This window comes from Podarcis muralis, chromosome 5 (assembly GCF_964188315.1).
Source record: "Podarcis muralis chromosome 5, rPodMur119.hap1.1, whole genome shotgun sequence".
Classification (NCBI taxonomy): Eukaryota; Metazoa; Chordata; class Lepidosauria; order Squamata; family Lacertidae; genus Podarcis; species Podarcis muralis.
Window position 1 is genome coordinate 51,366,958 of NC_135659.1, and position 23,682 is coordinate 51,390,639.

A 23,682-nucleotide genomic window follows, 5' to 3' on the forward strand; every position below is an offset into this window, starting at 1 on the left:
AAGTGAAATGTTTGGTTTGCTGCAGAAATATAGTCACTGGATTGTTGTTTTAACCATTTGGTTGCATTCATTGGTTTATTTTTAAGATTAGGTTCATTGTCATTTTAAAATGAATTTTGTATACCACACTGTGATCCTAACAGATGAAGGACAGTACTATGCTAAGTAAAGTAAAGTAAAGTAAAGTAAAGTAAAGTAAAGTAAAGTAAAGTAAAGTACTATGCTAGTGTCTACTAGTCTGCTTCCAAGTACTATTCAGCATGATGGTTTGGGCATTTAAAGCCTTGATCGGCCTAGAATCTGAGTATCTTAAGGACTATCTTCTCCTATGAAAGCCTGTCTGTCCAAGTGCTTCTGCCACATGAAGTTCAGTCCATAGCTATCAGAAAGGAGACAGGGTATTTTCTGGGATGGGACTCAAACTTTCAACCTTGTTCTCATATTGTGTTCATCAACTGCTGGCATTATACTCTTTTAGGTGGCCAGCACAATCTCAAGTGTCCTTTTGTCCTTTTGATGGCATCTGTTTTTATTGTTATTTCTCCTGGTTTTTATTTAGTATTTGTTTTTGTTTGCCAGCTTGAGACCTCAGCAATAAGGCAAGATACAAACCTAGAAGAAAATAAAGAAAAATAGCTACAAATGTGTGGTTCCTAGGCTACAGGCCAATACCAACAGGTGATTCCAAAACTCTACCAGTGGTGATGGGGAATTTAGATCAAGTAGATAAGATATTAGGAAACATCTCCTGTAACAGATAAGAGATAAAAAAGTAACATAAGGAAATTATAGAGTCTCTTTTCTTTGATGGCTGCAAGAGTAAGCTGAATAAGGGTCAGAAAGCAGTGGTTTAGGTATAGCAAAGCCCACCTATGTGTTAGGGATAAGCCTATTAGGTGCTTGAGATTCCATTACCCAATATTTTATTACCCAATATTTTATTGAAAGTAGGTGTTAAGTACAATAAGCTGTGCTCTGCTATATCTTATCTATATACCCCTCTTCAGACAGACAACCAGTGCTATCTGGAAACATGTTTTGTGCCTTTGAGATTATTTATCATGACAGAAGAGAAGTTTGAATCTTAGACAACTTGCTTGCAGATTTATCAAAGTCCCTGCTTCCATGGATTTTTTTTTAATCATACATCCTTCTGAATGCTCCACTCACCATCGGACATTGTAGACACATTTCACAGACTCCAGGAAAATCACAAAGCAATAGTGTCCCTCCTGAAGAGAAAGAAACTGCTAAGCCTCTTGTGACTTACCTGTTGGAAAAATCATTGTCAAACTACAGGGTTGATCACAGTAAGAAAATTGTACAAACCCAGAATGTTAGACACCCACACGCTGGCATGATGGAGAATGAAATATCTTGCAACATCAAACAGTTAAGTGAAAACATTTCCACCTCGCTCTGAACATCCTACACTGCCTCAAATTAGGATATTTGTACGTACCCAAAAATAAATATTTTGCCAGCTGCTGAGAACTTAGAAGAGGCTTTAGACCCCCAGAGAGCTTTGGAGAATTCACAGCAGAAACAGTTTCAACAGCCACATCTATAAGATCAGGGAAACAGGGAATGTGAAAGACTCCTGCCTGAAAGATGCTGCCAGCCAGAAGAGACTACTGGGGTAGATGGACAATTTTATCTAGTACAGTATAAGGCTGCTTCCTTGTTCCTAAATTCTTCAGCCCTGGCTCTTGCTGTCATCATTCAAGTTCTCATGATACAGGTGAGGCATCACTGGACACCACTCAAAAAAATAAGGGAACTTTGTTACTGCTTGGATAGCTAAAGTTAAATGTAATCATTAATGATGAATACTAAAATGTAATGATAAACACCACCAGGTTTCAATCCACAAAACCAATAAATGTGCACCTGTATAGTGCTGTTTGACGCGTATGTTTGACCTGTATAGCGGGTGGCGCTATGGGTTAAACCACAGAGCCTAGGGCTTGCTGATCAGAAGGTTGGCGGTTCGAATCCCCGCGACGGGGTGAGCTCCCATTGTTTGGTCCCTGCTCCTGCCAACCTAGCAGTTCGAAAGCACATCAAAGTGCAAGTAGATAAATAGGTACCGCTCCAGCGGGAAGGTAAATGGTATTTCCGTGCGCTGCTCTGGTTCGCCAGAAGCGGCTTAGTCATGCTGGCTCCCTCGGCCAATAAAGCGAGATGAGCGCCGCAACCCCAGAGTCGGTCACGACTGGACCTAATGGTCAGGGGTCACTTTACCCTTTACCTATAATGCTGTTTTGGGTCATGACCAGAAGGATTTCCTGCTCCATCATGTGGTCCACAAAGGTAATTTTTAAGAATGAAAGAGTAATTCCCAACTCTGATCTATGAAATTATGACCTGCACAATACAAAAAAAGAGATGAGGAAATAATTTCTTTTAACAGGACGAGATACTTGCATAATTGAAACTGTTGGGGGAAAGGCCTTGCCAATTATTGTAAGATGCCCAAACTTGCATATTTCCCAAATTTCAAGAAGGATCAAAGTTTTATCATTTTTCACCAAGAAAAGATGAAGTATCACAGCTAGCAAAGCTAGCTTAGGGCTAGAATAGATGTGTCACAGGAGATCTACAAGTAGATCTCCCAAGATTTTTGTTTATTTTAAAGTGTGTGTGTCAGTGTCCTGATATTTATTGGAGCTGTGATAGCAGCAAAGGTTTTTTGTTTTTTTAAAAAACCTTTTTTCTCCATACCATTTCCCTAATTTACATAACCTATTATAGAGGTGCATATACTGTACCTATATTTTGTCCCTATACTGGTGGTAGTAGGGGACAAGTGGAGGGAGTTTAGATCAGAAAAACTGCATGGAGGGAAAAGGCTGAACATCTCCTCCTACCAAACACTACTACTGTGATCAACACTATGGCTGCTTTAAAATTAACTCACACCAAAAATCCCATGGCAATCCCATGGTGGATCTTCCACATCATGTCTGCTTTGGCCAGATAGAGAGAAAAGGTGATAGAATTGAAGTGAAGCACTAGATCAGGACTGGGGAACATTTTCCCCCCACCAAGGGCTGCATTTCCTTGAGGGTAAACTTTTGGGAGAATGCCAATGGTGGGCAGGGCCAGAGTCAACTCTCACACACTCCCCTCTCTTTCACACACAAATACACACACCACTTCAATTCATCTATCCAGTCACACATATTCACCACTCCCCATCCCACCCAGCAAAACATATCTATCCACATATAAACAATTGTATGGAACCACAAAGGTGCAACTTGAGAAACCCAAGATCAAAGGTTTGATTCCCCATTAAGGAACAGCTGCATATGCCTGCACTGCAGGGGGCTGGACTAGATGATCCTTAGGATCCTTTCCAACTCTATGACTGTTTCTATTAAATAGGTGTTTATGCTTGTGTGTTGAGAACAACTGCATTCATCCCATGTAGTAATTCTTGGTTTGAGGACATATGTTGTTTGGCTGAAAGAGCTGGAAGAGAGAATTCTTATGTTGCTGTTGCAGAGAAAATTGAGCACCACGACAACAGGTTTCTATGCAAGGGGCTGTTGCTTTTTTATCAGGACCTAAATTGTATCATGTACAAAGAAGAGAAGGAGATAGTATTAAAATCCTTTGCTAGTTAGAGTATTAAGAAGAAAAAGAAAAACTGAACCCAAACAAAGAGCACAAACCAAATCTATACAAGCCACTTCTTAGTGACTCTCAGGTGCAGAGGGTCATAGCAGAAGTATAAACAGGAATTTCTTCTGAACAGAGGCATGGGTTGTGCTACATGTTAGGGAATGAAGGGCTAAAGGCAAGCAAAGCAGAAAGTAACCCACTTAAATTAGACAGAAGGGTTAACTGCCTATTTCACCTTTTGATCAGGTTCAATTTGGTCTGTTAATCAGTCAGCCATGATTAAAGCAAGAATATACAGAAGCATCACATGGTTGGGTGTGTCAGGAAGGAAGCTAAGGCAGCCAGTCTTGTTGTTTCAAGGTTTTCTTTTAAAGGCGAAAAAGAGATTTTACGGTATAGGAAGGAAACTGGATTCTTCGCTTTGCCTCCAGGAATGCAGTGGATTCCTCACAGCTTCCAGCATTACCCCAGCAAAAATGTCTCTTGCGTCTGCTTCCTTTGTTTCAGGTTTTTTCCCCTGCATTCAAAACTCCATAACTACTACAGCCTTTGTGGATCATCTAACTTGTAAAACCATAGTAACGTCTTTCACTTCCAACCCCAAACTTGAAATGACCCTACCATTTGATAAATTAATCTACTCTTTCCAAACAGGAATCAATTTTAGCTATAGCCTAATTGGCTAGTTTCTTAGAAAGCAAAGTGCTTTGAGTTTCCACATTCTGTACTGTACTTAATCAGACAATTTCTGCAACGAGGCAAAACACAACTGCTTTCTTCCTTCCGTATAAATGGGAGCAGATCAGTGGACCATCTAGTACAGTGCTGCGTCCAGGGAACTTCATGTTAAGCCATGAAATCATCCAACAGCCATTAAATCTGCAGAAATCATGTAAAGTATGAAGAAATACCACAGCCTGCCTGTTTTTGCTGCTTCCTTTGAGTTGTGAGCAGGGCCGGACAAATCTCAGGAACCTGTTGCCTGGGTACCTAGAAAGTTTGATACCAGCACATTGAAATGTTTTTTAAAATAGAAAATAAAACCAGCTCCGTGCAGGGTGGAAGTTTTATAAAAGACTGATGTATGCAAAGTATTTCCAGTCCTAGTTATAACAAATGCAAGTAAACATTATTATCACTGTCAGCATCTGCTTTGTACAGTGACTGGTAAACAAAAAAGGGGCCTCCAGCTTTATCTTTCAAAACAGAAATGAAAACTTGAGAGGATACCCTACACTGTCCTGGAAAGCCTGGACAAAGCCAAACAGCATAAGCAGTCAAAACAATACTAGTCTTGATCCTTCTATACAACTTAGAAGCGTAAATAAGAAGGAAATGACCATTCCACAGAGCTGCATAGGGGCTCAGGTAAGGCAAGAGAAAATAGCATTTTCACAAATTTCAGACTGAAAATGGAATGTATTTAAATGAAGGGGAAAGGTGCTAACAAACAAAGATATTGAAGCAATAAAAAAACAGAAATCATATTTATCATTCATAAATGTTTATTTTCTCTAACAGGCAATGACCAAATCTGAAGTAGATGAGATATAAGTTTTAAGCAACCAGTTGTTACTTGTCATTTCCCCTTGCAAATGGAAGGGTTGTTACCTCATCTGGTCATCTGACATACTGGGTTGTGCACAACCTGACTTTGGCACCAATAAAATCTAGTACTTCTATATCTATATAGTCAAATGGAATGAGAATAAGGGAAAAGACAAACACGTATTAAAAATGTGTGGTTCTAGAATATCGAGTAGTATATGCTACAGTTCCTGGCTGGCTACTCTGCTCCTGCCATTTGCTGCATTGCCAGTCATCTCCTACTGGAAAATGAAGCACCTCAAAGCCTTGAGACAAGAAGAGGTTATGTAGCTTCCATCTCAAGCACACAGCTACAGGTTGTCTTCCTGCCCAGCAGTAACAGGAGGAAACAGAAGTAAAAGGATAGGCAAATAGTTCACCTATACACATCACTACTGCCAATGCTTCCTCCTGCCCCATAGATGAGTACCTGAGATGGAAGTGTCCCATCTCAGTAACCAGCTGTGTGCTTCTGGAACAGAAGAAAGCAGAAGATGCAGCACAATACCAAATAAATTATCCAGTCTTCGCCATCCTCACAAACTATCAATCATCAGGAACATGGCCTCTGCACCTCCTTACTTTGAGGAATTAAAGCTCATCGGAGGCCACAAGCACCCCTGCTTTATTTGCTTCTAGACTCTTATCAGCTCCTATAAAAGGGAGCAGGAAAAGGCCACTGGCAGGTTAGTAAATGGGAGCAGCCTAAACTATAAAAGACCATTACATAATGCCCAGCAGAAAACCTTTAACAACACATTCAAAATGGCATGGAGAACAGGCTTTTGTCTTGGCTTTTTAAAACAGATTTGCAAATATAGTTAATATTACCTGTGATGTTGAAATCCACCAGGTATCATTCAACTAACTTTTATTCAGGAGACCTTTTGAAATTAATTGACCTAATTTAATAAAATTAATAATAAAGATTTATTTATACCCCGCCTATCTGGCTGGGTTTCCCCAGCCACTCTGGGTGGCTTCCAACAAAATATTAAAAATACATTAAAACATCAGTCATTAAAAACTTCCCTAAACAGGGCTGCCTTCAGAGGTCTTCTAAAAGTCAGATAGTTGTTTATTTCCTTGGCATCTGATGGGAGGGCATTCCACATTTAGCCACATTAATTTCAGTGGGTCTACTCTGAGTAAAACCTACTTGAATACCACCCATTTTTAATTCAAAAGATTGGGTGCCTAGAAATGTAACTATTTAATGCAAATTATCTGGTATGCATGCATTTTCCCTGCAAATTGTCATGCTTGTTAACACAGAGCATCAACAGCTGCCACTTGGCTTTTTTGCCATGAATAAACATCACATCAGAGGTCTTCTGAGGGTGGGATCTTCTACTGCAGTAGAAAATGGTGAGAAGGGCATTTCTAAAAACATTAGCATTCTAAATATTTTAATGTGCCTCATATGGGTCAATCTGTACATCGTTATCATATATATGCACACCTCTTGCAGAAGCATACTTAGTCCTTGTCACATCATGTCCCAAATGCCCTGGGCCTTTCCCCAGCTTCAGGTTATAGGCACTGCTGCAGGTCCAATATAAAAGCAAATGTTATCTAAATCACTGTTTGCATTCCACACAAGCCATCAGCATTTGTCAAAATTCAAAATGTAGCCAGATCCTGCCACAGAAACATTTCAGTGACTACAAGGCTTGAGGAGCAGAGGCTGCAAACTGTTTATTCATTTTAAAAGATCTGATAAAGATGCCAAATTAACATCATTAAACTCTTGTTGAGTAAAGTATTCAGCTCATGAAGCAGCAGCTATCAACACTAGCCCACAGCACTAGCATGGTAAATACTTCAGTATTCAGAAGGAGGAGGAGAACCGAACTTGCCGTTAACTTGAAATATGTAATTATAACAATCCACAAACTACTTACACCAGCATATTCTCAATGAAGTTCTATTGCAGTCTATAGGAATACGCCAGAGTAAGATGTTCATCGACTGAAATCTCTGTGAATTACATGTGTTACAGTGATTAGTTAAACTTAACATCCAGGGCAGATCCATCTGACACACACTTTTCTTTCACAGTAAGTACACAACTGTAATGATGCAATTTCACACTGTAGAAATGATGTCACCAGGGTTTTCAACAACAAAAAATCCAGTTGTAAAACCTTCAAGTGACTTTTCTCTTCTGAATAATATGGCGAGGGCAAAGTTCATTAGCTATGATACGTACAAACATGGCAGTAGACAAAAGATTGCAAAATTTGAGGTAAAAAAAAACCACACCTGCTTTCCACAGGAACATTAATAGAAAAATAATAGATTTACACCTTTTGTCTCAAAAAAACTTACAGCATGATCCTGTACATACATACCAATGTAGCTCTTACTCCCAAGTAGGTGTGCACAGGATTGCAGCATTAGCAGTCTTCCTAAATAAAATGTTGCTTCATCTCTTTATTGTCTCACACTTCCTTGCACTATGTGTGCAGAGCAGGGATAGCCAGCCATCGGGAGAAAACTATTTAACTTAAGTCTTCTGCATACATCTGTTATTTATTTGTTATTCCTAATATTTATAAATTATACCCTGCCATGAGGCACCCAAGGCAATGTTCACATTTTAAATTCCATTTTGTTAATAGAATATAGAAAGGGGTTGCTATATTAAGAAACCGTATCATTATTGTTTTCTTATTACTGAATGGCAGCTATTACCAAAGAGTGGACACTATCCATGGCTCACTATGAGCAGACCTCAGATGCTCGTGGTACTAAAATTCACCAAACCCACCTGACAAGCCACTGCACACAAATAGTTCACTATGCAGAGCATTTCAAAGTCGTATCTATGCGGCAACAATAATATGCAAACAGCCCCTCATTTATGGATAGAATAGGGCTCTGCTAGCTATCGGAGTCTTTATAGATTTTTTATAATGCGAATCCATAATGATACAGCAACTACATCTAATCCACTACCAGTAACATTATATTTTGTGTTCACTTAAGAGATGATGCAAGTATAGTCCTGCTGTTCTTTGTTTATGTTTTCAAATGGGTCTGGAAACTGCGACACTCACCACTAAGAATGTCATCAGCTCTGTCCAATAAGTATCAAGCAATCCCGCAATCCCATTTCACATAAAATTCACCATTGCCGTAGATACACTACATGAGGAGAGCAGGACGCTTTCCCTGTGACAAAACTGCATTTAAATGCTGGCGAAATGTGATATCCCCGCAACAGAAATGCTTCCTTGAGGAAAGGTACCTAGTCACCCTGCAACGATTAAGTAACAAGTGTGTATTTACTGCATTGTTAACTAATCTTCTCAAAAGGATCTCTGTTTTATTTATTCTAACTAACTTTTACACAGATTTTATAGTATTACATTTACCAATAGTCTTTAGGGATAAATGAATCGAGAGAAAACCTTGTAATTACCATGGATGTTTGCTTAAGGTGACAGAAGCTGCAATCCTATACTGGCATTATTTGGGAGTAAGGCCCACTGGAGCCAATGGGGCTTACTTCTGAATAGGACTGTGCTGCAAAATGTACATGCTACTAAATAAAAATATTAGTACATTACAAAGCAGGAAGAGGGTTCCAAGATGAACAGCTTCCATGTCATTCACTTGCTCATTTTATTTTAATAGCAGTAGCTACTGGTAAGTGTAGATCCAAACATATAGCTGAAGAGATATATTCTGTACTGCAGCCAAATATTTGTTTATTTGTATAAATACCTGTTTGAATGTTCTTAAATTTCAGGGGCAAACGGCACAATCATAGCCTACAACAAAATCTGCAGTTTGAAATAATATTTTAAAAATAAGTAAAACCATCCCATCACCCCAATACAATTTGCTACCTGAGGCAAAAAATCAAAATAGTTCCCTTCCTCACCATCAATTGAGAAGTTTGCTGCACTGTACTCAAAAAACTGCTGTCTGAGGCAAGTCGCCCACTCTGCCTAACTGCAGGGCTGACATGGCTGACCAGCGCTCGAGGTCATCAGTTCTTCTTTTATACTTAAAAGAAACTGTGGCATTAAAGATTACACAAAAAAGCACAAGCCTCAAAAATCAGCACAGGTTATCCTTCACTTCCAGTGCTCCGTAATCCCAAAAAGAATTTTTCTTTCTATATATATAGTATATATATTTTAAAAATCTTCTTCTAACAGAAAACTCTGTCAAGTTCAGCATTTAATCAAATCTCTACAGGATTCAACCACCAGATTTGGGGGCATGTTTTCAGGATTGGTGAAAAGGGTTGGATTTGTTCATGAAGCAAAATAGATTAAGAGTTCACCCTGCCCATAGATAATAAATCCATAAGCGTTCATGCAAATACAAACATGAACACACAGTGGAAAGAAGGACAATAAACATTTAGTGCCCATATGTGCCCCCTTCCCAGTTGTGGATAGATAAACACAACATTTATATCTTGCTCCAGTGCTCCTTGGAGTCACAGTTACAAGCCCTCAGAGTTCCCCATAAAACAGCAACAAGCAGGAGTCCAAAAGGAAGACGAAGGAAAAGCTAAATCACTAACATTTCCCAACAAATGAGAAATCTGGCCGGGTGGTAGAGACTGTGTGGGGAAACATTTGAGAGGCTCAAACAACCCCAGCCCTCCCCCACAAATGATCAATTAAAAGCCGTCCTTCTGCCAAGAGCCAGGCAAAGACGGGCAAGCGACTGCCGCAAAGAAAACGCTTGTCCCGATCGGTTCTGCATGACAATTGACGGGAAGGGGCAGGCAGCAAGGCCCATCCTCTCACCATGGTGATTAGGCATTCCAAGTGTGCAAGATAGCCCTAGCTAACATAAAGAGAAAGAGAAGCTGGAGACCAGCGGATGCGAGCCAGGGCCAGATGGTCCTGCAGCCGGCAGAACTGGAGCAGCTCACACACAGCTCTCCGCCACTTTAACGGCCCAAACATTTCTTTATTCCAACAATACAACTAAAAGAGACGGACATGACAAGGAGTCACGGCAACAGTTTGCTGAGGGGGAGAAAGGGAAAGTAGAAGCCAAAATGCAGAAATAAAGGTGTAGGAAAGAGGTTGGCTGTGGGCTCCACTGAAGTCTGAGGTATGACAAACCAGTACATATCTGGAACAATTCTACTGAAATCCAGTACAAATCGGGAACGATGCTACTGAAATCCATGAGTTTTAACTGGCATAACTGACATCAAAAGCTGACCTGTCAGGACGGTCTTTTCTGTATTCACAATCCAGTTTTCACTCATTTAAAACTCACCTGTAGTATCCTCCCTCACAAAAACATGCACACACAAAACTCTTTAGAAACATAGCTGTTTTCACTATGTTCGAAAGTAATCCTAATCCCAAATAGCTATTCACAACATGGTTTTCCTTCTAGCTCCTAATTTAATGTAGTTAAAATATTTCATAGGAAAAACTTGAAGATATAGCAGTATATAGCAGTAAACAAATAAAAAAACCCCAATCAAACATCATGTCTACAAATTGCACATGGTAGAATGCATATCCCTCCCTTAGTATAGGCCCTAGTATGCAAACAGCTGGACAACACGTGCTCTGCTGAAGGAGCCACAGCTAAAGCGAAACTTGAGTTCATTGCATAATATGCTAAAAGAAAAGAAAAACCAGGAATTGATATATTATTATTAATTCCTGTTTGGCATTTAAACAGAACAGTGCTTTGATTTGCTCTCAGATGTTTCCATTCATTAGTTTCAAAGTTACAAGTTACTGAAGTGATTTTCAAAAGCTGCCCAAACAAGAAGTTCACTCCCTACTGTGACGCAAAATTGTGAGAAAATAATGAAGTATGAAGAAGTCGATGGTGCCTTATTCCCTGTCCTGCTCTCCTAGATTGGCCATTTGTTTACATGCTTCATTCCAGGGGCACTTGGTACTAAATTGCTAGAAAGAACCAAAGAGCCAAGAAGAGGCTCTGGAAATATGATTCTTCAAACTAAAGAGAGAGAAAGAACTATGTTCCATATTATGTGGAAAGCAAGGTCCAGAAATATTCTTCTGCAACAGGCTAAACTTTGAAATAGCTTTAATAAAGAATAAAAGTGACTCAAACAGAAATAAGCATCATTTGTAGACTCAAACTTAAGGGCAGAGATTGCAAGTAACTCTAGGGATACAGGAGATAATGCATTCTGGAGTTCCCCAAAATGAACAGAGGGAAAGGAACTGCAACAACCAAGTGGTTTTGCTCAGCAGAAAAAAAAAAATTGTTCTGCATGATCCAGGTGCTGCTGCGGACCTTTCTGCCAGTTCCCCCTGCTGAGAGGAAACACTGCGGCAACTAGTCTGTGGGGAGCAGTCAGGACAATTTATTTTAGAAGCCAAAGAATAAAGAGGGTTTTTAAAAGGAGAGTTATAGATATCTGTCACATAGGGATACGTTTATATCCACTCCAGCTGGAAACTTCCACACTAATGAGGACACGTTTGTCTGAAGAACCCCATGGAATGTGTCTGTAGATGCCTGAGCAACACAAATGCAGTGTAAGCAGTGTTGCATAAATGTCATTAGCATGCTCAATGAACAACTAAACAGAGCTACCTGGACAAAACATTTGCCTTAACAAACCCTCCTAGGATCATGCCCAACTCCTGGAGACTCCAACTTTCCTGGAACCATAGGGATCCAGAGGAAAGAAGTGTATTTGCTAAGGTACCGCGGACCTCTCTCCAGGAAGTGGATTGCAAAATAATAATTAGCAAAAATATGTTAAAGGCATATGATGCACTCGTTAACTTCTGCCATTGACTTGGGGTACAATTGTGCACTGGTAAAGTGCTGAATCCAAACTGAAATCTGAAGTTGAACCCCGTAAACTAGGCTATTTCGTGAAACCTCAGAACATATTGAGCCAGAACCCAAAACTCTATTATACCAAAGTAAATCCTAAACGACTTTCAAGAGGGTATGAGAATCAATCCAAATTTACAACACTAATTAACAGAGATAAGAATGTAGCCTCATGGGAATATAAATACGCTAAGTATCACTTAGTATCTTATTAATACAATGAGATTCCCACATTTATATCTCTACGAAGCCACACATTTCCTTCATCAAGCCCTGTTATTTATATTGTAGAACACCTTGGACAGCATTGTCTTTAGGTGGTTTTTTTTTAAATCAAACAAACAAAAAAACCACACCCTACAAACCCACTGTGTAGCATTCCCCTTCTTAAAATCAAATGAACCAGTTAGTGAGAAATCCAACTTTGAAATTACAACACAAACAAAAAATGGAATTTAGTCTGTTGGTGGCGGCACAAGGAACGTTATGTGTTGCAATTAAAGTTATTCACCCGTCATGTGGTATGATTCCATTGCAGTATTTGGGAGAATACAAATAAACAGTACAGTCCGGCAATTCTGTAGGGTGTCTATTGGAGGCATAAAGGGTTTGCTGATCTGATGGCTTTTACTACCTCCATCAATACACTTTTGCCGACCAGCCTGTCTATACAACCATTTATCTGCAATGTATGTTAGGGTGGTGGTGAAAAGAATCCTTGTTTCACAGGAAAGGTTTATATATACTGTTTGCGCAAGAAAACGGAGACAGCTTTTTAGGGGCCAATGACCAGGTATTTATAAAAGCCCATAAGGACACATTTACATACATGCAAATATCTCTAATTTTGTTCCAAGCTGTGGTGTCACTAGAAAGCTATTTCAGCCCTCAGACACATTCTATCAGCTATCAACAAAGAACCTTTCATACATGGAACATACACCCCACTCTTCTCCAAAATACTGAAATGTCCACAAATATATATCCTATGAAATAATATCTAAACATGCCAAGGGTATCTGAAGGTCGTAAGTAGCTGCAACAATGCTCTCTCGCTCACACGCATGCACAAAGTTTCAATAAAATGCCTCTAAAACCCTTGCCTGTTAAAATAAAGTTTTAACTAGATGAGAGGCAATATTCGGGACTAGAGCTAAACCTAGTCAGTCTCCATTAATATGCACTTTACCGAGCCTATTGGGTAGAAAGTCGTTTTTTGTTTTGCTCCCACGAGAGCTTTATAAATTCAAAATACTTTATATGTTTTTTATGGCAACAAACGGATAATCAAGGAAGAAAAACGTTCTGTATCTTGACACCTTTCAAACCATCTGCACAGATTTTATTCCAACTTTCAATGTGTGTTTCTAAAACTTCCTCCTTAAGCCCTTCCCGCCCCCGCCCCCGCCCCCGTTAGATGGCATATTTTAATGAGGTTCATCTATTTACTATCTGGGAATTCATCAGTACTCCTAACAACAAAGTCAGTGAAAGGAAGATACGTCCTTTCTGAACAGAGGAAGATAGACAATGTGTGTGAGTACATGTAAACACAGATGTGCCCACCGTCATATCCTCTTTCTAAATATTGTCAAATTATTAATATAAGGTATTTTATACTAGTTTTTGACAGGAGGTTAGCAACATGCAATCTTCAATACGCTCTAGACATATTTAATTGGCAAGCCAGCTTTTTACACTATTTTTATCTTCCAGTGTGCATGATCCGAGTGAGTTTTATATTCATATGGAGTTTATACATATAATTGGGAACATGATATATCTCTTCTTTCCTCCTTTTATTAATGTTTTCCCTACTTCACTCACACACACATATACACACACATTTAACTGTTGCACACAGGTATCAAAGACCAAAAAGCACATGCAAGTAGTTCTTCTCACACAGCTTAAGCCGCTCTAGGGCAAAAGAGAGCACACACGTCTGTAGTGCAACATGTAGCTTCTGTCTTCAAGAGGGAATCATTCCACACTTACAAACGTTGACATAAAAGACACACTCATGGCATATTTCAAAACCAAAGAGCGATGGATTTACAAGGCAGGTTGATTTTATGGTGACTTTTATTGACAAGGTACGCAGGCTTTCGGCAGATGCCTCGTAGCACTGGGAAGTTAACACAGTGCCTAATTCAAGGAGACAGCCCGAGGAAGCAGCACCGACAGGGGAGAGAGCGCAACAACGTCTCTATTACTCTCCTCGGCATCATAAAGGAGCAGAAGAAAAATGGTATCCAAGGGGTAACTGGGAAGCTACGTAGAAGTTTTTTTAAAAAATAAATAAATTGCTGATTCTTCCATGGAAAATAAGCGGGAGGAAAATAAGTGGGAGGGGGCAAGGTCCCACAAGAACGAAGAAAAGGGGGGGGGGAGAATCTCAGCTCAACATCTAAGCTGTGCATTTGATTTTGGAGCTGACCATCATAAGCCAAATACTGCCTTATCTTCCACTTCTTAGGTGGGGAGCTCATGGCACTTAATGACCAAGGGGGTGAGCTGTGGGAGAGGAATGCTGCAACAGGCATTGCTCCCCAAACAAATACTATACAGGCTGGCTTCAGCTTGGCTCCCGGCCTGCAAAAAATAATATCACTTCTGAATTTGAAGAAGGAACTGCAGGAAACATCTCTGCCCATTTAAGAGTTATTGGGGCAGGGTGATCTCCTCGCCTAGAGCATCACCAGCTCTCTTTCTTTCTCTGCTTTGATGAAAGGGCTTAAGTTAGCTTACGCTAAACACCCAATAATATGCCTTTACACTGATCAGGGGAGCAAATAATGGTGCACTGATTACAACCGGAGACAAATATGTGAGGGAAAGGGTTGGGGCGGGAGGGAGGGAAGGGAGTTCAACAAGACAGTAGGGCAACAATCATGGAATAGGCAAGTGGTCTGGAACAAATGTTCCTCCGTAACTACAGGGAGACAACCTCCGATGCATTCACAACATAGAGATTCCCTCCCATTTCTGGAATGTTGGTCATTTTTCTGTGACTCAGCATCCCAATCTAGTATGAGAATAACAGCTTCCTTGCGTAGATTCCCTTCAATTCCCCCCCCCCTCTGTAACCCATCATCATATGTTTAAAGAAAAAAACAGGAACACAAGTATTATGACACCTCCTAGCATTGCAAAACACAGCTGTTGAACATTTTTCTGCCCCAGCTAAGCAAAGTTTAGGTACTTACATCTATCATTTCGGTCCTCGGGACTGGATGAGGTCTCCCGGTCTGAAATGAGGCCAGAGACAGCGAAGATCTTTTTCCCCGTGTCATCGACTTTGAGGGAGCCGGGGGAGCCAGATGGGAGCTGGGCTCCAAACTCATACTCCTTGCCATCAGCGTCTGAGAAGCGAAGGTGGGGAGAGTCAGTGTCATGGCAGTTCTTCAGACGCTTGGCAGGTGTAAAAGCTGACTGGTAACTCTCCCTGTCCTCAGTGGAGGCAAAGGGACGGAAGGCCCCAACGCCACTGTGGTTCAGCATGCTGATTGGGGTGCAGTCCAGATTGGGGGGAGCAAACTGGGGGTGCAGATGCAGCAAGGAAGGTGGGAAATCACGGTTGGTGAATGCTCCTGGCACACCACCTTGTCGGTGATACATGGAGGCAAAAGTATAGGAGCCATTAGTGAACGGGATGTGCACATCCTTGTCCACCGATACTGGAACACCAAAGGGCCTTGGCTGCTGGCAAGGGATGGAAGCATCGCGGCTTGCTTCAGCGGTAGAAGCGAGAACCATCAGGGCTGGAGATGCCAGAGGATTGGGAAGGTAGGAGGAGTTTTCCATCTTGAAGGCTGCCCGGTGTAAGTCCATCGGAGTCTCTTTCCTTGACAGGGCCGCAAGGAAAACGGTCTTCCCTGGATGGAAAACAAAGCAACGTCTGGGTGTAGAGCTGGGGGGTCTCACTGGGGCTTCATCACTGTTCCAAAGCTGTGGAGAAAAAGAAGGGAAAGGGGGAGGAAATAGTTAATTGCCATTCAGTCCTGGACAGTTACCTATCATGAATGCAACAAGAAAACTGTATGAGCAAAGAACCAAACCTCCATGTGTTCTCTTTCAGGAAAGTTCACAAATAACTAGAAGGGTCTCTAACTCCCTCTAAGGGTGTGTCAGCACAAGTCTTTCTCCTGCTACCAGCTTTAGCACCAAACTTTGAAGTCAAGAGAAGATCCCCACTAAAAGTAGATAAAATGGGGCACTTTTCCACACACCAACACTACTCTGTGGTTCATGCAGGTAGTGCAACTTGCTCTGACCTCACCTTCTGCTGTAAGAAGGGCAAGAAACTACTGCATGTTCAGATTAAGGAATGAGTGGTTTGTGGGAACTGAATGCTCTGAATAAGCGCTATATGGGATGAAAACAATCTTTAATGAGCAAATGAAAGGCAAATGACCTGACTCCTTACAGACAAAAATATGGGGGGAAGTACTGGACTGTAGAAATCAGTGGTGGCAATTTTAGGTTATTATGTTTAAAGAAAGTAATTGCTATTTTTAAAATTTGGTAAGTTATTCACAATTTACAAACAAGCATTTCTGCATATATCTTCACAGCCCATTAAGAAAAAATAATGTAGAAACCGTATCTGTTTTCTGTTGTAGAGGCCCATATGAATATCTACCTGTGCAGATACACATACAAGTTATAGATTTCACTTTATATTCAATGGTGCATGTGGGCATAAACATGCCTCTCTTATACATTTCTCTGAATTGTTCCATGTGGTGTTTGTGTGCTTTTACGAAAGCAGCAGCAACTTCATCAATAAAGTGCTTGGCGTCTCTGACAATATTTAAAATCATAATGGGAGCCAGTGCCATATGATCTCTTGCAAGCATCTGCCTTTTAGGTTGAGGACAGCACAAAACGGATCAGTAATTTTACTTCCTAATGCGCTCATGCTTAAGTAGATTTGTAAACTGTCCTGGATATGCCATTAGCATTTAGAGAAAAATGTTAACAAAACGTCTAGGCTTGCTTTTCCTTGAAATTACTTACAAATTCTAAGTAACCTATTATCCCCACTCGCAAAGTATCAGTACAGATATTTACATTTACATGTATGTATAAATAATAAAATTAACTTTCCCTCTAACCCTTTTTAGAGTTGAAATCAAAATCACGTTCTCTCCTCTTCAACCTAGAATCCACCCCCCCCCCCCCACTTTTTAAGCTTCCACTGCCAACCATTCAGAATGCCACAATGCACTTGAATGTAAGAGAACTGTTACTTTAAAACAATGTGCTAGCCTTGCGGCACTCAAAAGGCCACAAAAAAATCATATAATAAAAAAGCTGTTACAAAATGTGCCTGTTAGATCCAGAAGGTCAGACATAGCAAATAAAACTTACTGAAAGAGTCTCTTTTCTAATGGAGTGGCTTTTGTATTCTGTGAATGAGCAAGGCTAGGTTAACAAACTCTGTGGAATCCTGACTGCGCCTTTCATGCTGTCCAGCAGTAACATTTCCTTTTCTCCCATTCTGTATCCAGACGCTCAGTGACTGTTATTAAGTGTGAAGATGAGAGGGCATCATCTCGCCTCTTCCTCATTTGGCTCCCTTCCTGATACAGATCAGTGCTAAATCACCAGATTATAGATCTCACATTAACAAAGTTTTGGTCGCTTCCAAATTTTAAATAACTTTCCGTCAAGTACTAGCCATGGACAGAAAGATGCCACGGGGAATCTGGTCGGCCTTCTTTCGGAGTTACCTTCTGCACTGTTTTCTGCATAGCTGATTTGTCACAGAAAAGCAAGCAAACAAATTTAAAACAAAAAACTGCAATAATAGGTGAAGGTGAAGCAGGGGCTAGGAGACCTGAATGCTCATTTTCAATTATTTTTAAAGGGAGGGGAACACCCTACCCAGATAAATACATAAATACACTATTAATATCTGAATTGACCCATGGGACTGAGGGAAAACCATAGCCTTTCTAGGATTTAAATAAACGAGGGGGGTGAGAGCACACTACTAATGCCTCTGTGCCTGCTTTTCTATTTTTACTTCCACTGTCACCTCATTACGTTAAATGTATTTCATAAATTAGTAATCTGGAAGCCACACTTGACACTCCTTGTAGAATACTGTGAATCACTCCAATCGCCCTATTCGTTCGCAAACTTCATTACATAGAGAATAAATCAACATATTACGATATTGCACCAAGCCAAGTTTATTTTTTTTAAAAAAACCCTCCTGCATCCTTTTCTCCCCTATTTTCTCCTTGTCTCTTACCTTCTTTTCCACCATCTCTTTGCCCCACACGATTATCCCCTATCACCACCATCATTAGGAGCATGTACAGATGAGGCTGCGGCAAGGCCAGTCATTATGAAAATCTATAGATAATACACTCCCAATGTCAAAATGTCATTGGTTTTTAAATATGGAACCCAAAATAAGAAAACTAACTGACCTGCTTAATTAAAAAAATATGGATTGCAGGATAACCAGCCTGATGAAACATTTGGGTGACTGGAAGGGAGCGGGCACAGCCAAAGTAAGTAACTGTTACTTTTCTGCCTCTATGCTGATTTTTTTAATTTAGCACCCTGTGCAAATCCAGATTAAAATAACTCCAGCTATTGATCCAAGCAGTGGAATTGACATTAATTTTAGTTCACTTCTCACTTTGCAAAGGGATCAATAGGAAGTAATAACAGCTGACATCCTCGCTGAAAGGAAGAGAAAAGACGGTCTAGCGACAGAAATCGAAAAGCAACCAAATAAATCAGCAGATACTTTTCCATGGCATCAGACAAACTCCAAACAGATTGCAAAAAGTCTTTGTTAAATTAACTAAACAAGGAGTGGAGGAGGCCAAGGGGGTGGAGATAAATCTATGAAGCTACATAAACTGTCCACTGGGTATCCGAGTTAGATCAGCACACAAATAATAATAATATTACTAATAATTTTTAAAAATTGTTTACTTATATTTTCAAAATCACCACTTGGCTTTATGGATAAGCATGATTCCTTGCAAGAACACCCGTCATTTGCACCGATTACTTAAATGCAAAGTGAAGCGGCAAGACCAAGAGAATCCCAATTAAAAGCTTCAGCCTTTATTCATAACAAAAACAAACAAACCCACAACTTAGAACAAAATATAACATGTTATGCATAGCTTAGGTTTTGGTTGCTCTGATTATTAATTATTATAATAATGTTATTTTTAATTACCCCAGAGGAGAACTAAAATGAAGAGAGGCTAAGATAATGCAGAATTCACCATGCATCCTTCTAGCCATCATGCAAGTGGATAAACAGAGTTGGTCACAAGCTGCAGGTGGAAAACTCATCTGCTAATTAATATAAATTTTATATTAATATACAGAACCCAGAAAAGCAAGGCAGAGTTTCTGTGTAACAAATTACTTTCTCATTCTTAATTAAAACATATAAACCACACATCCCGTACTACTAAAACAGGTTGCATTTTTGTGATCCTCCTGCTATTTCCCAATTCCAATAATTAAAATAACGGAATAAAAAAAAAATTCCCTGCAGTTTGCGGAGAGAAAAAAATAACTTTTTCTTTAAGAGTTCAAGCTGTTAGGAAAGAACAGAGTTGGAAACTACAGGTTTGAGCTCTTGTTACTTTGTAATCACATAATTTTAGAAGCAGGAATTTGGAGATTTATTCCTACTGAGAAAATCCTGATAATATAAAACAAAACTATCCCAGCTGTTGGGGGGAATTAAAGTGTGCAACTGGATTATCTATTCAAACTAAACTGGATTTCCTCCTAATAAATGAAAACAAGAGGACAAGAACAAGCAGGAGATCCCAGTGTTGAATTAAGAAAATCTATAGGTCTGTATTCCTTGTCACTGAACTTCAGGATGGTTTTGGAATTGTGAGTGTCCAAACTAGATTATGAGACGGTGGCCGGGATAGGGGGCGAGGCGGAATAAGGGCACTGCCTTTTCGGCGTCCAAAATGCCAGTTCGGAAAGTATTCACATTTTATGAAACCGATGGTGAATCGGGCCCCTTGGCGCAACAACAAAGGGGCCGCCTCGCCTCTCCCCAATTCGCTTTGCGACTCCCCACCCCCACCCCCGCTTTGCAACAACAACAAAATAACAAGGAAAATAAAATTCAAGTACGGGGACGGGCCAAGGTACTAAAACAGATAATAGATTTCCACCCTACCCCTGCAAAATGCATCCTTCTTTTGTTAAGCAAAGTAATAACTTGCAGAAGTCGAAGCCGCCAAAAGGCGTTTGTTAGCCATCGGTAAACACCACAAAGTAAGGAGGTTCTGATCTGCAAATTGTGGGGCCTTCATCTCATCCTCCAGCCCCGACCCAAAAAGGGGCACGAGATGGACGCACAACGCTTCCCCAGTTAAGCGGTCGGGGAGGGGGGGGGAGGAAGTGTAAAATTAAACTATTCAAACTCAAGTTTTCTGGTAGAGAAATAATACTTGATAGATTTGGATCTTAAAGTTCTGTTCTAGAAATCTCCAATTTCCAGCAAAAGCAGAATTAATTTCATAGGAGGAGCATTAACCCGCCCTTCTCCCACTTTCTGCAGTTGCAAATCAAAACAGGTGTTTGTCCTTTTCCCGGTGCCTAAACTGAACACGAAAAGAATTCGGTCGGCTTACTACAACTTCAAACCATGTTTTATATACACACTGTCCTCTCCACATCGGGGATATAAAAGAAAAAAAGTGGGTAGAGATTTCAGAAAGTACATTGGAGAGATAGAGGAATCGGAAACTAATTCCCCGCTAATACGCCCGCTCGGCCACGCCTGGTCACTTTTTTCACTGAACACCCCCGCCAAATGCTCTGCATCGACAAAAGAAAAAATAATAACAATAAGAATAACTGTGCAAAATCGGTTTCGCAACTTTGCAAAGGAATCAAATTTTTCATTCCTTCCAGGAAATATGTGCGGGGCGGGTGGAGTGGGAGCAGAGATCTATCTCCCTTCACCCCAATCTCTACAGTCTGTTCAAGACTCGTTTTCTTTTTAAAATACTAAACAAAGCTCATCAAATGTGCGGATGCCTCGTGCTGTTTGAATTTATTGCAACAATTCCTTCCCTGCACGTTTCCTGCCTGGAAGGCGAAAGCATTCAATGCAACTCCTGAACTGGACATTGCCTAATGATTTCATTGTGCCCAAGCAGATGTTTTTTATGTATTTCGATCTACAAGGTGAGGAATTATTTCCCCTTCCTTGCAACCTCTGTACTGACTTCCCTACCCCGCTGCAAGCAGCGGCTGCTGTTGTTTCATTTCAAAAGCTGGCCGTTCCTCGGCTTCGGGCTGAAAATGTGAAGAAAGTTTTGCTAAGGAAGTCCAGCTAAACATGCATATTCCAATTTCCTTCCACTTCCTCTCGCCAACCGGGTTTCCAGCCGGGTTCTCTATTTGCTCGCTTGCACCGGTGTTGACCCTACAACACAACATCGCTTTTGCTATGCTATTCATTGCAGGAGAATAATTGCAAACATACAACTAACGGCCCATTTTTAAAAAATTGTTTTGCATCTCGGAGATAAAAATGCAGGCGGAGAGGGACTTTCTTTGAAGGAAGGAGAGTTGTTTGTCCGAACTTCAACCTTTTCTCCAAACTGCAAGCATTTCACGTGCGCAACCATCGCGGCAGCGAAAAGGAACTTGGGACAATAGGAGGAGGAAAAAAAGGCGGAAAGTACGCCTTAATTGCGGTTATGTAATTTCTAATACTCAAAGTTCACATGTGCGCCCGCTCCGCAGTAAAACTGAAAGCTGATGGGGGAAAGACGATCCTGACTCTATGCGGTGCTTTCTACGCACAGGGCAAATGCTGGATTTTTAAACATTTTGAGTTTTGTGCAAAAAATAATATCTACCTAGGTTGTGTCAGAGGGAGACTAGCAGGTTTGTTCCTTTCGACGAAGGTCCTCTCCACCCCACCCCACCCCCCACCCCGAGTCCTGGGTATTGTTTGGGGAAACTGCGTTATTTCAGCCAAAGACCGTGGGACACGCGAAGGAAAGCCGGGAAGTATCTCCCGGGGCTTGCACAGGGATCGCTTCTCTCTCTCCCCCCCGCCGCTCTTCTCTTTCTCCTTTTTAAAACTAAATGTTATTTGCGCTAATTGGAGCCGCGCGGTTTTCGGCTGCGTTTTGCAGGCTTCTTCCCCCGGCACCTGATCCCACCCAGCCCCCTCCCCGTGTTGCCTGCTTCCCACCCCCTCCCCAGTAAAATAAACAGCAGCAGGAGGAGGAGGAGAGTCCCGGGAACACATCTACCCTTAAAAGGGGAGGGGGCACCATATTGATCAGATTTTTGTTGTTGTTTTTTAAAAAACACACTCATTAATATTCCAACCCCCCCTCCCCCGCGTGCGCGCTTTTTCAGCATCCCCACCCCTGGACCCCGATGAGCATCTTCTTCCGTGGGAATTTTGCGCCGAGGAGCTGGGCGTGCAGAAAAAAATGGAGAGGCAAACTTGGTTCAGAAAGTTTGACTTTTCGAAACAACTGCGCCCGCATTTGCGAGAGAAGTAAAGAAGAAGAAGAAAGGGGGGAAAGTACGAGGGCAGAGAACTGAATCGAAACCCCGGAGATCCCCTGTTGGAAAGTTAGCTCGACACATACGTTTAGGCACAAACACGCGCGCGCACAAACAATGCACCATGCACCCCTGGCTTCCTCGCATGCACCCCTGGGATCTCCCGCTACTCACCGTGAAAATTCCTCGAGAGGTGGCGTCCCCCTTTAATGTCAGGCTGCGGAGAGCGAGAGCCTGGGCTGTTGCTGCGCGGGGAAGAGAGCCGGACGTGCTAAGCCCGGCGCGTGTGTGCAAGCGCCTTCGGCCAGCATGGGAGTGAGCAGGAGCCTGACACGGCTGCTGGGAGCCAAGGAGAGCGCAGCGCTGCCTCTCGAAGCTGCCTCTAATCAGTGAATGAGCCTCCACTCTCCCAGGGACTCCTAGCTGCTCTCTCTCTCTCTCACTCACTCACACACACTCACGCTCGCTCTCGCTCTCAAACACACACACACACTCTCTCACACACACACAGGCATAGAGCCGGCCTGAGAACGGAATACATTAGGGCAGGGAGGAAGCATGGGAAATGGAGTCCACAGCTGGGACGCACAGCTGCTCAGGGATGAGCCCGTCCGTCACCCCCCCTCCTGCCCCACACCGAGCAAGGCATGAACTTTGGCTGGGAGCTGGCGAAGGGGGTCGGGGAGGTTAGGGTCGAGCTGTTTTCGCGTTTCAAACTCAGGGTGGTTGGGGGTGAACGAGCACATCCCGTCTAGGATGGAGTTCTTTTCACCAGTAACGCTTAAATCTGCCTTTCCATTTCTGTGATTTCTTCGATTTAAAAGCAGCTCTTCTGCTTTCTCCCACATCAACAGCATTCAACATTCTCCTTTGCAAAGGCTTAAATTGGCCTGCAATGCTAATGGTACCGCTTTTATCTGTCTGTTCATAGACATATTCACATGTAACACTAAAGGTGACGATCTCATTTGTTTGTTTTAGTACCTTGATATTCCCCCCCCCCCTTACATTTAAATCACCTCTTGCTTGAATTAGTCTGTAACTCTGAAGTCAAGCCTACATTGGCTGCTACAGGTCAGGACAACATTTGATTTCTCA

General features: G+C 41.4%; 1 protein-coding gene across 8 annotated transcripts in view; it reads right to left on the bottom strand.

Annotated features, from left to right (window-relative positions):
* Window positions 1-23,682, bottom strand: part of RNF220 (ring finger protein 220) — a 330,113-nt gene that overhangs the window by 290,353 nt on the left and 16,078 nt on the right. For 6 of the 8 annotated variants that reach the window (XM_028733705.2, XM_028733697.2, XM_028733703.2 and 3 more), the window contains one exon: window positions 15,243-15,984. In XM_028733705.2, the coding sequence (XP_028589538.1) occupies window positions 15,243-15,867 (625 nt within the window). In that variant the 5' untranslated portion in view covers window positions 15,868-15,984. Of the gene's footprint in view, window positions 1-15,242; window positions 15,985-22,758; window positions 23,000-23,682 lie in introns of those variants that run through there. The other 2 variants (XM_028733704.2, XM_028733706.2) reach the window with 2 other exon arrangements.